Source organism: Lonchura striata, chromosome 2, assembly GCF_046129695.1.
Source record: "Lonchura striata isolate bLonStr1 chromosome 2, bLonStr1.mat, whole genome shotgun sequence".
In the NCBI taxonomy this organism is placed as follows: domain Eukaryota; kingdom Metazoa; phylum Chordata; class Aves; order Passeriformes; family Estrildidae; genus Lonchura; species Lonchura striata.
This window is the reverse complement of record NC_134604.1, coordinates 78064972-78082441: the sequence shown is the minus strand read 5'-3', so window position 1 is coordinate 78082441 and position 17470 is coordinate 78064972. Positions and strand designations below refer to the sequence as shown.

Below are 17470 nucleotides of genomic sequence, written 5' to 3'. Positions count from 1 at the left end.
ATTCAATTGAAAGATACAGGGATTTTTCTTAAAATGGTATTTTAGACAATTAAAAATTATGAGTGAAGATAACTAGAGCATAGTAGAAAATCTAAAGAAAGTGAGGTGTGATTTAATAAGTCTCCCAATCATGGAATCTAGGGATGATGCTTCAGGGCAGATGGTATCTCAAAGAGATCTGTGCTCTGCAAACATACATGACCCCTTTTCTTTAAATTAAGATGCAAGGAGATGAGCCTGAGAAAGTAAGAAAGTGAGAAAGTGAGAAAGGGCAGAGCTGGAATGCTGACTGAATGTGCCACAGGGACAGAGGACAGTTTGTTTGATCCTCTCTGTCTGCTATTTGAACAAAGATCTGAAAGATGATAAGTGCTGAAGACACTGTCCAACACATTAGGGGTTTTTCTGAAAATAAATTGAAAGCTTGTTGAAAGCAGGAGCATTTTTATTTAGTGGAATTTTAGTCACTGTTATAGGATTGAGCAACAATGTTGAGAAGTGGAAACAAAATTTGTGTCTGAACAAACCCAAGGCTTTATGTTTGCTCGCTTATTATATATGTAAAATATAAAAATAGCATATTTGTTTATATGGTTGCTTGCATCACAAATATGAGTTTTACAGACAATTTATCACTGCTGCAGACCCTGGAACATGCCAGTAAATCTGTGACCCTGTGTCTCCTTACAGCTGCTTTTGTATTTGGAATATAAGCCATGTTAACTCCTAAAGGATTTATCAGTTTAGAGGACAGCTGCGAAGTGTTTAGGAGAGAACCTAAGGACAACATGGCCCCAAAATAAATCTGGGTTTGGCTGCTCCATCTTCTAACATGCGAGACTTCTCTACAGAGAAAAAGACTTCCGATGGAGGAGACAGCCTTCCAGGGACCTCCAGCAATTACTTCCCAACTCTACACCACAGGCTTCGAAGGTTTTTTTCTGTGAATTCCTCTCCTCTAACAAAAGAAAACAACACAGTATATTGGGGGATGAATGGATGGAATATGTATTATTAAAAAGTAGCCAAAACATTCCAGCAGATGCACATTTTTCCATGAGTAAAAAAAAAATATATATATATATATACCCAAACAAAAATGTATTACTCACATTGCTTAATAGGTTTCTGGAAGGCTCTTAGGTTTTATGGTTGCTACAGATACTACTACACACAACAAGACAGCTGTAGCTTTCAAACAGACAGTAACCCAATAGTTTTGTTGCTAACTAATTTTGAACACACATGCAATTAAAATTAAATGCAAGGCCTGTATGACAGTTCTTGGGGGACAGAGAAATAACATCTAAATGATGTAAATCCTATATAGCAAGCAAGAGCAGTTTTAAATGTAAATTTCTTTTCTGTTTGTTTGCTTGCTTTTTTGAGATAATGTAAGTACATATGAAACAGTATACAGGAAAATCAAGGAAATCAAACTTAAAATGACCTTTTCCCTCCCTTTCAAAGGAAGGCTGACAAATGTTCATGAGCTTCCATTCATCATGTTTCATTGGAAAATACAAGACAGTGGAATCTGATTCATTCGCTCACAGGTATCCTCCTCAAAGACCAATGTGCTTAACAACTAAACAAATTTCAACCTTGTAAGAAATCCTAAGTCACATTGATCACTGGTCACATTTGAAAGGTTTCAAATATGGATCTGAATTATTATTTTAATTAGGAGATGTTGCTCTTTGGTAGTATTGCAACAGGTTATAAATTTAGTCTGTCATATATTCCAGGATTGATTATGAAGTATTTAACTTCCTGAGTATTTATATTTCTTAGAAAGATGTCTGACTTTTCCCCTTCTGTACTAGTAATGATAATTCCAGCATTCCATTTTACAATTTTCTTATTTACACCACATCCACAAATTCATTCTTGCAGCTGTTCCTCATGTGATTATTTCTAGTAGTCTCATTGTGGTTCCCCATGTGAATAAGGCTTATTGTTGTGGTATACCGTTATAGGCTACAAATATGCAAAAATTATAAAGGGACAGGAAACTTTCAAACCCTTTAAATATTTTTGTACTGTTTTTCAGGTTTGCTTGGCTTTTTTGTTTTGTTTAATTTTGTTTTAAGATTGCCCTGCAGCTATTTAAAAGTTGCTTTAAAAAGTTTAAAAACTGATTCCACTGAGTTACTTTACGTAAGCTAACCATAGCAAGTAGTTAGCAAGCAGCTTCAAAATCTGCCAAACCAAACCCTTAGCCAGTAGAAATTAGCAATTATGCAGTTATTTTTAATAGCTGTATGTTGTATTAAAATATAAATCTTTACAATAAAATATTCTAGAATAATTTTATTTTATGACAGTATACTGCATTTTCTTATGACAGTGTTTCTTATTGTGACTATGTTTATTATAAATGACAGCCAGAAGAATTGGCAAGGAAGAAAGCACTGGAACCAAATCCTAGCATTTTAGAGCATATACTTATACTAGAGAAACACTCTCTCTAAATACACTACTTGAACAGATACTAGACAAGCTGCAATATACAGGAAAAAAAAAAATGTTTTTCTTGTGAACAACATATGGTGAAAGCTGTTCCCTGGTGCCAGTAAGGATCTCTGCTGCATCAGTTCCTCTGCCATGGAGGTAAGTACTTGAGCTTTAGGACTCACCTATACTGTAAACAATCACTGCTCAGATGCTTTGCTGAATACAGATCATGTCCTATTATTTATTTCTCAGATCATGTCTTGGAACTGTATCTAAACTGACCTTGAAACAAGGAACACTTATCTGAATTCTTTGAGTAGGAAGAAGTTACCTACTCAGAATGGTAGAAATGTGAGCTATGCTGAACTAAGGGAATGAGCAGCAAGTCAATAATGGAGGATTTGTGTTCACACAGACTACTTTGAATTACAGTGTCTGCAGGAGACCTTATCAGTGCTTTTATGTGTTGAGAGGTTATCAGCCATCTCCTCGATGCTGCTCTTAGTTTAAAATGGGTGGGGAATCACAAACATTAACACTGCAAGAAATATATTACTGATTTTTGTAAGTAGTCTCATAATAATACATACTGCACATGAATACTGATGAAGTACCAGAATTATTCTGCAGTTTTAATGGAAACATCTTTAACAACATCAAAGAAAGACTGATTACAGATAAGAAATCCAGGAATCGGCATATGGTCTGGCTTAACTGGAAATCTCCATCCCTACTGAGAAGAGAAATCCTCTTCTAAAGGTTTGAACAATCCTTATGCTGATGATAAAAGAAAGATGTATCCCATGGTAGGCTTTTAAGCAGCTTCTGGTGGTCATGGCATGACACGAAACATCTCTTAAAAGTACACAGCAATCCTAAACAGCAGTTCACGGAAAACTGTGAAGGTAAACAAACATTTTAAATTGTATAATTTAAACTCTACATAATTAAAAAAATATGAGTTTATTGGTACAAAACATTATGCAACTATTTTTACTTTTGTTAAGTGTAGGTTTTTTTAACTTAGTCCAACAAAAACTATATAAACTGAGTTTACAAAATCAGAGCAGCCACTCGGAATTCCTGCATCAATTTTCTATCAGGTTTAAAATCACACAGTTGTCATCCACCATTGGCTATAGAAGAAAATTATGAACTCATTTCATATTGCATGACTAACTCTCCAAAACATGTTAGCAATACTCATGGGTAGAGTCTTACAACTAGTGCTGAAGAAGGAATACTGTGCCAGAAGCCTGAATGAAACTGATTGACTGAAAAACTGAAAGAAATGTCATAATTGTCTTAGGAGTCAGTAGGAATGACAGAAAGTGAATTATTTTGTATCCTCGTGAACTTGCATGGGAATATATTTACAGAGAACTATAGCTACCCTGGTTGGAGTTCAGCCAGGTCATGGGAGGTAACATCACCTCTGCTTTCAAGGAAAAAAGAAGCTACATTTATGCTGTGCATCAGTGCAGAGAAACATTTTGTTTGCTTATCTTAATTCTGTAATACCTCTGCTGGATTGGAAAAATGAGCTTTTAAAACTGCACATGAATGGGTAGAAAGATCATGTAACGTTTACTTGGTCCTTCCTCATGTTTCTATTGGCAGGGTTACAAGAACTAAGGCTAAAACACAGAGTTACACTGAAATTAATGACATCATTCTGCAAAACAGGCAATGGATATAGCCTTGTGAACAGTAACATGCTGGAAATTATGGAGAAACTTCCACTAAATGCTTCTTCCTTTCACTTCATGATGTAGCCAGATTTCCAGGTAAGGAACAAACTAAACTAATTTTTGCAATTCCATTTATGAACAGCAGAAACATCTATGTGTTCTTTTTACTAATATAATTGAAGGAAACAACCTTGAAGTAACTTAAGGTATATCTCCTCAGTGGAAATACATATTTATTCTACCTTACACTAACCAGCTGTTTTCAGGTATTTGCATTTAGGATGAACTTTGTAGACCTGAGGACACCATCTGATTAAAAAAACAAAAAACCAAAACATGTTATCTTAAAAAGGCACACTATGGATTTCATGGAGGAGAAGAGACCAGTGCTGTATATTCAAAGTAATTTTTAAATGCTTTTACCCTTCTGTACATAAACCTTGGCACCTTCTTATGTTCCACTGGGGTGCTGGGGAAGAACTAAATGCTTCTATTCAGAAATATCTGTGTGGACTGCTTGTATAATATTTCGAAGGGTAGATTAGCTGTACCTGGGACAAAATCAGTCTTAACCAGATGCAGCAAAAACATTCCATTATTCTTTTCAAGCTTTGGGAGAATTTTAAAAAAGAGCTCAAATAAACCTACTCCAGCACAACATTGAATGGGTTAGTATATTTCAAGATGCTAAAAAATCTACTTATCAGCAGTATTGTTTTAATTTAACTTTTACAGGTATAGAAAACTTGTAATTCATTTTAAATCACTGATAAAATGCTATCAAATGTAGCTTTTTATGCTGCTGCCTTTCAGACTACAAAAAAAAAAAAAAAAAAAAAAAAAATCAAACCTCAGAAGACCCCCTACATCTTCTCTTGATTTTAACATCTATTCTTGTTTATTATTTACAAAACCTCCAGACTGTTTAACTAATATTTAGTGAGTACAACCTTGCTTCCTCTGATCTTTTAGCACCTACTCTGGCCATATCATAGAATAAGCTGAATTGGAAGGGACCCACAAGGATTACCAAGTCCAACCTCTGGCTCTGCAGAGGATACCCCAAGAGTCACACCATGTGCCTGAGAGCATTGTCCAAATGCCTCTTGAGCTCTGTCAGCCTGGTGCTGTGACCACTGCCCTGGGAGCCTGTTCCAGTGCCCAGCCACCCTCTGATAGAAGAACCTTTTCCCTGACATCCAACCTAAACCTTCCATGACTCAGCTTCATGCTGTTTCCTCAAGTCCTGTCACTGGTCACAAGAGGGAAGAGATTGGTACTTTTGGTGACCTTTAGCTCAACAGCTCTTTCCCAATGGAAAGGATTTTCAGGTCAGAAAGGTTATGATCATCTTGACCTCCACAGCAAGAAAAGCCAAGAAATTTTATAATGTGAGCTTTTCTTTGAGTCCATAACTTGAGGGATGACTTAGATCACAGGACTTAGAAAAGCCATTGAATCTTTATTTAGAAATTAGGAAATAGAGCTTAGTGGGTCCTTAGGGATAATACCAAATAACTCCTCTTGTGGCTAAAAGAGCAGGATGTTACTCTACATGAGTATAATTTCACCTGCCATTTTTTGGTTCTCATTGTCATCTTAGCTGAACGATTAAAGAGACTTTTAATATTTGAAATCCTAGTACATCATGATCCAGGCTTTGTATAAGCTAGACAGATGCTTCTTCATTCTCTCCCTGCAAGGCAGATTTTCCTGGCTTTTTCAGTTTGTCAATCATTTGTGTTAAATGCAATACCACTATTTCAACAGAAGTTTGATGAATGCCATATATAACATCATCATTACTACTTCTTAATATTCCTTCACTTTTAAATCCAAAGTTCATACCATAAGCATTAATCTTCTTGAGTAGTTCATAACCACACTATAACACTTCTATAATTTGACTTGTAAATATTCTTTGTACTTAGATGCCTTTCTTTCCTATAAATATTTATATCTGCATCTGATTTTTTTTGCTTAAAGCTATGTTGCAAGTTTTGTATAAAAATATTTTTAATAGAATATTAGCATTCAATAGAATATACCTTAATGTCTTCATAGAAACTCATAATTATACAGTCACCCTTGCCAGGTTAAATATTAATCCCATTAAGCAACAGGCCTAAATTTCAGCAAAATATGTTGATATTAGAAAGTCAGTAATTCTTTAAATCCTACATGTGATTCTTAATTTTGACTTTCATGATTTTGTCAGAGTCTCATAATGTATTTTAGCTCCAAACCCCCTTTGCTTTGCACTTCTAGTGGACACCAAATCAGTTTCTCTTCTTCATTTTTGGAAAAAAACACACGTCAATTATTATCATGAATGATTTAGAATCCTATAAAATTCTGTGCCATAACTTAGTTGCTCTTGAAAGTTTAAATGTTCTAAGCTTTACTGGTTGCTATTTTGCATCCTTACTAAGCACTGATTGAATAAAACATTTGCAATTACATCCATTAAGTATTACGGCATTATTCAGGTTTCTATTAAAAAATAAACCCTTTTCTGCATTGGTATTGTTACTGAAAGTTGTGTATTTCAAAGTAGCAGGGAAGCCATGCCATTGTCTAGATATTTTTCTTTCTTGATCCTCATGTTTTAAAAAAATTATTCCTCTTGCCCTTTAGGCAATGATCCAAGAGTTTTCATTCCCATATTTAGCTACTATTAGTCATTCTCATTGTTTCACAACTGTAATTCACCATTTCTGCTTATCAGCTTTCATATTTTCCTTTTGTTTTATACACAGAATTGTCACTTTCTTTTTCTTTATTTAGCTGAAAAGAAACTGTGATGATTGCCATAACCTCATTTTTGGGATATTCTGTATGGTTTTCTTAAGTAAACTATCATTTACCAATTTTCCTACATACCTCTACCTATACAGGTGTCATTCAGAGTTTTTTCAGACTTGGAACACTGTCTTTTTTCCAGAAAAATGCATAATACCCATAAGAACTATTTATACATAACAAACATGGTTAAATTATGCAAATATAGTTAAATTATACCATTTTGCATTAAAGAAACTATTAAAATCTCTAAACTATTTTTATTTTGGTCAGAATTGTCAGAATTTAAAACACCTGAGAGTTCTGAAAATAACAAATTATTTAATTTTAGAAAATAATAATCTATTATTTATATAAAATCTAGGGCATGTTTACTTGTGGAGGTTTGAGATCTAGACATATCCTACAGATTGAGATAAAAAAATTAAAAAGATGATTGTAAGATAACTCATTCTAGCTAAATGTTTACATAACTGCTCATCCAGTTCTGTATTCAGATAATCACTCTCACCAGCATGCAATTTTCTGATTTATCAGCCTAAACATTGATTCATAAACACACTAAGTCTTGGACTTATGAAAACAGAAACTAGTGCTTTTTACTGAGCCTGGCAAGTCACACTCTCTGTACATTATGTCTTTCTTAAGGTATAAACAAGTTTGAATACTCAAGTTGTGACAGACATCCTACTCAAAAATCCCAGCTCGTGCATTTGAATAAATGAGCCTTTGATGCAGATCTGCAGAGTATCTGTAGGAAAGATCCTTCAAGGACAAAAATTCTGTGTAAGATACAAATTTCTTCATTTGAACATTTTTTATCCTCTGTCTTTCTGAAGGAATTACCTCAATTACTTGGAATCTTATTAGTTACAGATGTATCTGTGAAGCAGCCAAAAAAGTAGGCTCTTTATCCAGCACTATGTGCACCCTCATACACAAACACTTTGTGCTATTTTTTCCCCCCTGAAAGCCCCCTTACCCCTTGTCCACAGCACTCAGTCCCTCCTTCCCTCCCTCCCTCCGTGGTAAGCTGTATATTCAGTGTAGGGAAGTGTTGTTAGTTTATATAAAAAGGTGCTTAAGAAGATAAAGGTGCACAAGCTCTAATGCTCTCAAATGCTCCAGGCATTTAAATGTGTCTAATGCCTGCATACCTTCCAGCAGCGCTGCCAGCCAGACTCTCAGCAGGAATTCATGGTAATTAAGCATGCTAGAGGCATCCACACTTTTACAGAACCACAGAATCAAATTCTTAGGGGTGGAAAGGACTTCTGAAGATCATCTAATCCAACCCCCCTGGAGCAGGTGACTCTCCCTCGGCAGCCTGTTCCAGTGGTCTGCCACCCTCAATGGAAGTTCTCCCTCGTCTTGTTGTAGAAATTCTTGTGTCTATGGCCATTGCTTCTCATCCTGTCACTGGGCACCACTGAAGTGTCTGGCATTATCCTTTTGACACCTGCATTTGAGACATTCATATGCATTAATGAGATCCCCTTGCAGTCTTCTCGAGACCAAACAGGCCGAGCTCCTTCATTCTCCCCTCCTAAGAAATTGTTCCAGAGCCCTCACCACCTTTGCGGTCCTTACTCTAATAAGGACACGTGCAATTTTGTCTACAAATAGGTACTATTTGTGAGGGCAAAAAAGGAAAGCCTCAGAGAAAAAGCTGGATGCATGAGCAGCACACAAGCTCATACCACACTGTGGGTGCTGCGGCTCCAGCACCCATTTCCCAAGGTTTTGGACTGTCACTTAAACAGCTCCATGTGCATGTGTGTCTACAGTGCTACAGAATAACATAATGGACCAGGCTGGAAGGGAGCACGGTGGGATGTCTGGTCCAGCCTCCCTGCTCAAGCTGGGTCATTCCAGAGCACGGGGCTGTATCCAGGAGGTTCCTGAATAATCAGCGAACGAGAATCTTTGATCTCTCTGGGCAATTTTTTCCAGTGCTCGGTCACTTGCACGGTAAAGAAGTTCTTCCTTATATTCAAATGGAACTTTTGTGCATCGGTCTCTGCCCGTTGCCTCTTGTCCTGCTGCTCGGCACCACCGAGCGGAGCCCGGCTCCATCCTCTGGGCACCCTCCCTTCAATACTGATAGACGTTGATGAGGTCCTGTCTCGGTCTCCTCGGGGCTGAACAGGCCCAGCTTCCTCAGCCTGTTCTCATACAAGCGATGCTCCAGTCGCCCATCATCTTTGTTCCCCGCCGCTGGACCCGCTCCAGGACACCCTTGCACGGTAGTGGACACAGCACTCCAGATGCGGCTTCACCAGGGCCGAGCAGAGGGGCAGGATGGCTCCCTCCCCCACGGAGGCCCGGCCAGGAGCAGCAGCCGCGGCGGGGGCACCGGGCCGGCGGGCAGAGCGCGGCCGAGGCAGCGCGGCGGAGCCGCCGCCGCTCCCGCCGGGGCGGGGCCGCTCGCCGGGCGGCAACTTCCGGCTCGGGCCGGCCCCGCCCCGCCGCGGCCCGGGTCCGGCCGGGCCAATGAGAGCGCGGAGCCGCAGCCGGGCAGGTAACCCACGGCCAATCAGAAGGGCGCTGCGGGAACAGGTGGGCACGGCGAGGCCCCGCCCCCCGCCCCGCTGGCGGCCGCGCCAATCGGGGCAGGGAGGGAGGGGCTGCCCGCGGCACCCGGCCCCGCGGGGCTGCGCTCCCTGCCCGCCCCCGACGGCCGCCCGCCGCTGTCCGGCTGTCCGTCCGTCCGTCCGTCCGGCGGCCGCGCCGGGAGGGCTGCGGCGGCCCCGCGCCGAGGGAGGGAGCGAGCGCGGAGGCAGCAGCCATGGCACTCGTGGCTCCGGAGACTCGGAAGTTCACGCGGGCGCTGAGCAAGCCCGGCACGGCGGCCGAGCTGCGGCAGAGCGTCTCGGAGGTGGTGCGCGGCTCCGTCCTCCTGGTGAGTGCGGCGGCGGCCCGGGCGGGGCTGCGGCCCGGGGCCTGGCGGGCTGCGCGGTGCCCCGAGGAGGAGACGGGCCCTTTGATCCCCGCGGGCTGTCACGGCGGCGGGCTTTGATGCCCGGCGGGCGCGCGGCCGCTCGGCGCTCGGGCGGCTGCCGCGGCGGGCCGAGGTGCGGTGCGGCCGCGGGCGGGGCGGGCGCTGCCGGCGCGGGGAGCGCGCCCGCCCTGGATGCGGCTCCCGGCGGGCACGGCCGGGCGCGCCCGCCCGCCCCCCGCCAACTTCACCTGTGGAGCGGGCAGCTGGCGCCCGGCCCGACGGGACCCCCTCGCTTTTGCCTGCGTCGAAACAGCGGCGCGAAAGTGATTTTTCACCTCGCTGCTCCCTACTCTCTTTACAACTAAGATGCAGCTTTTCGTTGTGTCGCGCGGAATGGAAGATAAGCGCTGGCAAGTGTAGCAGGAGGGTTTTAGCGTGTTGTTTATCCCGGCTGTCCCTGTTCCGTGCTCGCACATGGTTGCTCCTCTCTCCAGTGCACGGTTGGGCGCGTTCATTTAATTTAAACTGCTGAAAGTAAATTTGTGTAAATAGTTGCCTAAACCGGGTATTTTAGTTTAGAGACAGCTGAGAGAGGATGCCATCTGTGCATGTAAATATCTCAAAGGCAGGTGTCAAGAGGATGGTGCCAAACTCTTTTCAGTGGTGCCTAGTAAAAGGACAAGGACCAATGGCCATAAACAAGAATTTCCACCTCAAAAGGAGGGAGAACTTCTTTCTATTGAGGATGGCAGACCACTGGAACAGGCTTCCCAGGGAGGTCATGGAGTTTCCCTCTCTGGAGACATTTGAAACCCACCTGGATGTGTTTCTGTGTCACTTGCTCCAGGTGACCCTGCCTTGGCAGGGGGTTTGGACTAGATTATCTCTAGAAGTCTTTCCCAATCCTAGGAATTTAATTCTGTTAGATGCTGTACTGAGGCAGCAGGTGATGATATCTTAAACAGCCTCAGTAAGACTTTCCAGGGTTTCTCTTCTGGGACTCTTATTCATGGTATGCATTTGTTTTCTTTGTGGTTTTGTTATCTCCAAGGGGAATGTTTCAGTAAGCGTTTAACTGTGTAAGTGAAGAAGTTTTGCTGCTGGCATTCCTGACACTGGAAGATGATCTGTCCTTTGTTCTTTTCTCTTGCTAAGTATGATCTTGTCCGTTTTTGAACCTCATGTTGGGACAGTGTCTTGTCATAGCTATGTGTTGTGAGAGTAACAAATGCTGTAGCTGTGATTGAAAGACAAATACCTTTTTTTTAAAAAGACAATGGATCTAAAATGAAATTGCTCTTTAGTTATCTATGCTTCACATAATTTATAAAATGTGCAAAATTCGGAGTCTTCCTGGATACTGACAGCTTCCACAAGGGGCTAGCACGTTTACATGGAGTGAACATCCAAATATGTTAACACTTCTCCAGGGATCAAGTACTTTTTGGGAACTGTGGAAAAAGAGTTTATGTATTTTAAAATACTTCTTGTTTTTGGGAAGCACAAAGGAGATTTAGGTATTTTCATGACATTAATGTTTGCAGCATCTGCAACCCTGCCATTCCCTCCACCACCTTTACAAGGTTTTTCCTTAGTTCACTTATGACTAGTGTCAGTGATTTGGAAAATATTCATATGCATCTTTAATTAATTCAGTTTGACCATAATAATGGTCAAGCTGAATTAATTAAATTCTTAAGTATATAATAGGGTGATAGGCACTAATATCCCAGATATTTTTAAGCTGTCACAACAGCATATTTTGCAGAATTTTATGGAGATTAAAGAAGTGATGGTGCAAAGTGGTGTACTGGCTTGATCTTATCCTGGATAAGGTATTCATCAGCATTTTAGAAACAAAAGGAGTGACTTGCCATTCATGGTGATTTAACATTCATGTCAGGTTTTTGATCCTTTTATGTTAACTTGACACATGAAGCTGAATCTCCATCTCCCTCATGTGCAGTCTTGTGCTGAAGTTCACCTTCCTGTTTCAGCTGTATATTGCCCCAGCTGCTATGTCTCTCTTACTATAAGTACTGTTCATTTTATCACTGAACTCCAATGTTCTTTTGCACACACTGTTTAAGTAATGGAATAAAAGGCTAGTAATTACAGGTTTACATTTACTTTTTCTTTCTCCTATTAATATACTGTAATTCTTTTTGTTGAACATTGATGTTTAGAATGAAATAGTACTTTTATAAAGGAGAAATTTTAGTGGGATAGTATTTTTTTTTGCTATAGAAGACTTAAAAAAAATTACATCTCTAAGTTTGACAGGTTTACCTGTTTCTTACCTGAGTTTCTGGGCTTTGTTATCTGAATAAAGATATCTGGGCTTTGTTATCTGGTGAAAAGATGAGTCTTACCAGTGTTACAGTAGTTGTGGAATACTCTGTTCAGCTGTGGGCCTTTAAAGTAAGGGAGACCCACTTTCCTTCCAAAGCTGCCTCTCAAAGCTCTTTGATATAGCACTTTCCCAGGATTTTTTCAACTGAGTTGTTAACAAATTGTCTTGCTTAAAACATAGTTCAGCACTGGTAACTAAAGGGATCTTACTGTCATCACTTACTCATGAACAAGTGCTGAGGTTTTCCAGTACTGAAAAACTGCTGTTTGCCATTGACTAGTCATGCTGTGTAGAATCTGGAGGTAGGAAGGAATTAATTCCAACTAGTAGTTCATGGTGGATGATCTGTCCAGATCTTTACAGCCAACTATTGCTTTGGACTGTACATCTCTGCAGCAGAATGTACTGAGTAGTGATGCAAAACATCCAGTCATTACTTGCAGCAGCAGATAAATAGGAGCTACAAATATCTCTGAGCTTGAGTAGATTCTATAAGTTGCTATTGTGGCTACTGTTTAACAGTTCCATCCATTTTTACAATCAACAATATAGGGCCAGATTAAAAAGGAAAAAGAAAAGCTTTGTCTATCTTTAAATGGGGTTTATTAGATCACGTTACTAAAATACATGCTTTTTTCCCCATTTTATTAATGTCCTGGAGATTATATTGATGAAAGAGAACTGAAAACAGCATGTCAGTAGGATAGCATGGTACATCTTAAATTTTCAGATTGCTCTTCATTGGGTCTAAAAGTCAGAGACTTTCAGCCAGCTGACAGACTAAATAACTTGACTGTGTAGTAAAAAAATATGAAGCAGATGTGGCTTGCCAAGCTAGTTTTCATCACAGAATGAAGCAAGCTCTCTTGTCAGCATTTGACATCTCATATGTTCTCTCTGTTAGATATAGTTTGCTGAACCAACAAGTACAGTTTGGTTGGCTGAAATGAAATCTTTTTATTTGGCAATCAGCTTTTCACCGTGTTGTAAGGCACATAATGTATTTCTTGATTATTTGGATTCAGTTTTTATATTTTCTGCTTGACAGTAACATCCTTGCTGAATATTCTCTTGGGCACTGTTGATGTTGTTTCACTTCAGACTTGTCATGTGACTTAATTTGATGCTTCTGGCCACCCAAATATATTTATGTCTGAGAGGGAAGATTATGGGGATGACAAGTGTGTCTCTTAAACCAGCAATCTTGCCAAGAGCAGTTTTCAATGCAGTTTTAGTATTATGCATAATTGAAAGTGATGTCTTTAAGTGATGATGAGTTACTCAAAGCTTGTTGCATACAGATCAGTGTCTCTTTCAGTAGTACATTAATGATAACTCATCTCAAAGTGACAAAATTACTCTACGTTATGGTTATTTATAATAATATACCTATATTAGAGCTGACATTTAAGGATAATAAGCAATTAAGAGAATGTTTAACCTATAAAATTTGATCTGCCTTTGCTTAGCTGTGAATAAAATGCCTTTATTGAATATGCAGCTAATGAAAATGTTTAAATATGCCAAATAATGCAGCAAAAGTTGTTTCCCCATGTCAAAATTAATATTATACAGAAGAATTTTGAAATATGGGAAAATAAGATGAAATCTGAGAGAGTCTCAAATTGCTCTATACAGTTCTTCTTTTTGATTTGGATATGTAAAATAGTTTTTAATTATTTAAAGGCTAGAACTGTATCTTAAGATAGTCTCGGGCTTCATACGTTAAGTTCAAATACCTGATGGAGCTCTTGAGTTCTAAAAATCTTCCAGAAATTCAGCTTTTCAGACGTGGTAGAAAATCAGTATATCACAAAGGCAAAGACAACTCCTACTGAGTCTTTGATATCAAATTATTTGGTATTCTTTCTTTTCTTTATAACAAAACTTATGTCATCTTTGTCCTTCCAATCCTGATCTCTGCTTCCTGTTAATCTCAAATCCATAAGAAAAGATGGTGAGGTGCACTTAATGCTGTATTATTGCCAAGTTTTTAATACAGCATTTCCCCAGAAATACTGGTAGGATTATGCGGTATTTATTTTGGGTTGGCATTTTCCTGTCTGATTCCTGTATCATTTCATATACCATGTCCACAGAAGGCTTATGTGCTTCTCTCCAAAGCAGCTTCTCTGTATGTGATGAACAGCATATTTGGATCCTCATTAACTGCCAGATTTCAGTTGTAGTGTGTCTAAAAAACAGTCACTGGCTTCCTTTAGGAAAGCAGGAATTCAAAAGTGGTATATAATGCTAAAGGGATGAGGGAGACTGGGATCTTTTAGAGCTGATTGGTACAGAAAAACTGGATACATGGATGAAGCTTGAGCTTTCTGTACATGGAATGTGAAGTTGTATACATAAGGAATTGGGAAGCAGCAAATCATTATGAATGGCTGAATGAAAGCAGGGAGCTGTGAACTGACACTCAAGATTTTAAAGGAAAAATCATTGCTGACAATGAACATCACCATAACATATTTCATCTTGTAAGAACGTGCTAAAAATGGTGATGCTAATTCAGTCACTCTGAACTGCTGAACTTTCTTTGCCAGAGGGAAAAAGCCTAGTACTTGACTCTAAGAAGTTATTTTAGTTTATGGTATGTACTGCTAACCTTTTGTCAAGGAAGTAAATATTCTCAGAGAATGAGATCTTTTTAATAAAGGTGCTAATTTTATTTTTGCAAAGTGCAATATATAAACTTTTTGATTGGATGCAAGACAGTAGTTGGAACACTTATTTCTGAAAAGCCTGACACTGCAAAGAAGACTTACTGGGTGTGATAGACATTTCTGTATTTGCAAAGATTCAGAGGCTGGACTACAGTTCTAAAGTTTCTATTAAGAAATGACAGTAAATTTATTCGAATTTTTAAGTTCTTGCTCAGGAAGGCCATATGAGAGAGAAGATACAAGACTGTTGTGTTTCTGTGTGAACAGCTAGACATTTAAGCTTTCAACATTAGCTCATTCTTGTAAGGAGCAATTTTTTTTGTTATTTTCTGGAATTTTTTCTTTCCTGCTAGACAAGGGTAATTGTATTTGAGATAGAAGAATAAGTGCTTTATATATGTAGTTATTTCTAATACAGCAAATGTCAGATGTACCTGATGCTGGTTTGGGTTTTCTGTCTTGCGCAGTACGGGATACCACAGCACAGCTTATCTTTCTTCTCTTCCTCCTACTCACGCCCTTTAATCCTCAGTCAGGATGTTTCTATCTCAACGTAAGTAGAAATCATTACACCTACATTTGAATTTGGGACTTTCACGACTCTGGGATTATAATTTTTTCAAGACCTTGTGCAATAAACTTAAAAGCGCGTGTCTCACCTAAAGTTATTGGTTATGCTGTATTATGCTTCAATGGAAATGCTTCAAAAAGGTCTGTAACCACTCATCTTGAAAACTAGACCCTAATGTAAACTGTCTTTTCTGTTGCATAGGTGTGAATGCTCAGGCAATTTTTAAGCCTGTGTGGTCATTGGGCTCTTTTGTGAGTAGTGTATATCTGAGATGAGATGACCATCAGAGATATGAATGTGTATTCAAGATCAACAATTTGTGAACTTGTAAATTTTGTCAGTTATTTGTATTCTTGAGGTAACTTGGAGATTCTGATAAATTCATGTGGGTTTGCTTTAAAAATAATGAGAGGTTATTCATAAGTTGTTGAAGCAAACAAGGGGAGTTCAGTTTTTCAAGACAGCAAGCAGCTTGATTGTGGCCTCCTGAGAAATGTATAGCCTATATGGCTTTTATTTAAGATTTTTTTGTAATTGTTAGAGGTATTTTGATGCCACTGGTTCTTTGTGGAGGTAAAATGTGTAATAACATCTCCTGTTCTGGTGTCCAGGAAGCTCTTATTTAGATCTTAAGTTTCTGATGGTGGCTAAAGAATATAAAAAACAATATGTATTAAAATAATATATATAAAATAATATATATGTAAAACTTCTTTCCTTAGCTAGTGTTTATTTTTTATTTTGAAATTGAACAGTCTCTAGTACTTCATTGGACTTGAGTATGCCATCATTTTTACAAAAGTGAAGACAAATTGGTTTTCCCTTGCCGCTCCTTAGATTGTCTGTGTCCATGAAAAGCATTAATTATGCAAGGCAGAAAAGTTGCAGAAGTAGTCCATGAATTACACAACACTTTTCTCACTGAAGTATTTTTGAAATTACTTATTTCTAAAGACAAGAAGATACTCCAATAATTCTGGTCAGGTAGCTTATTCAAGACCTTAATTTAGAAGATAGATATATTTGTGAAAGGTGACTTACATTCTGTCTTAGTCCAGAGGCACTGATGTCTTTGGCCTCTTAAATTTAATAATCTATGAGATAGTGGGAGGTATTGCATCTTGAGAAAGCTACAGGGTTTACTTACAGTAAAATAAAATTTTTAAAAAAAGGTTTTTTTTGTGAGAATAAAAGTGAGCATGCATAATCTGAAAATAGAGATTTCTTCTGGCCCTAAAAATGCAATAAATTAACACATATTGAAACCTAACCCTTTTCATATTGTGGACTAGATTTCTTGTGTTAAGCAAGGGCTATAATTCCATTGATGGAATGGACTCTGCTTTTTAAAAAACATGCTAGGTTGTCTGAAGGTCTTCAGAAAGTTGATCAGAAGCTCTAAACAGGATTTTACAAAGAAAACTCTTGTGGACCACAAAGGTTTGGTCAGACAAATCCAACATCTGTTGCTGGTGTTGTCTTCTACTTACACTGCCATTGTGACCATTTGGATGAAATAGCATCTTTGCTGCAGATATATTAAGAAAATAAAACGTCTTAATCTGACTGCAAAGAGTGAGGGATGGGATTCTTTGTTAGTGTAAGGACGGATGGCTGCATCTGTTACAGCAGTTTGTCATCTCCTCATCTGTGCCCAATAATCAGATATAAGAAGAAGAATGGGGAATCCAGGTACTGTCTTCTGTATTCTCCTGCTGGATCCAGAGATTCCTAGCAGTTCAAGTGAGGGGAAAAATGAGGAAGCAGAAACCAAAAGCCTTTGTTAAAAAGTCTGGATCTGGCACCTGAGGCTGGTGAAACTAACCATTCCATTCTGTGACTAGGCAGTGTTACATTGAGCCTAGTGGTGAATACGCAGAATTAAAACAACAACAACAACAACAAAAAACAAACAAACAAAAAACCCAAACCAAACCAAACAAAAAAAAAACAAAACAAAAAAACCCCAAACAAACAAAC

General features: G+C 39.1%; 1 protein-coding gene and 1 long non-coding RNA gene across 3 annotated transcripts in view; one reads left to right on the top strand and one right to left on the bottom strand.

Annotated features, from left to right (window-relative positions):
- Positions 1 to 984: 984 nt before the first annotated feature.
- On the bottom strand, positions 985 to 9326 carry LOC110470552 (uncharacterized). The gene is made up of 2 exons (XR_002465438.1): positions 8108 to 9326; positions 985 to 3354 (listed from the first exon to the last, which is right to left on the bottom strand). It is a non-coding gene; the product is annotated as an uncharacterized LOC110470552 (long non-coding RNA).
- Positions 9327 to 9632: 306 nt separating this feature from the next.
- Positions 9633 to 17470, top strand: part of DOCK9 (dedicator of cytokinesis 9) — a 111298-nt gene continuing 103460 nt past the window's right edge. For both annotated transcript variants that reach the window (XM_021530274.3, XM_021530276.3), the window contains exon 1: positions 9633 to 9852. In XM_021530274.3, coding sequence (XP_021385949.1) covers positions 9739 to 9852 — 114 coding nt within the window. In that variant the 5' untranslated portion in view covers positions 9633 to 9738. The remainder of the gene's footprint in view (positions 9853 to 17470) is intronic.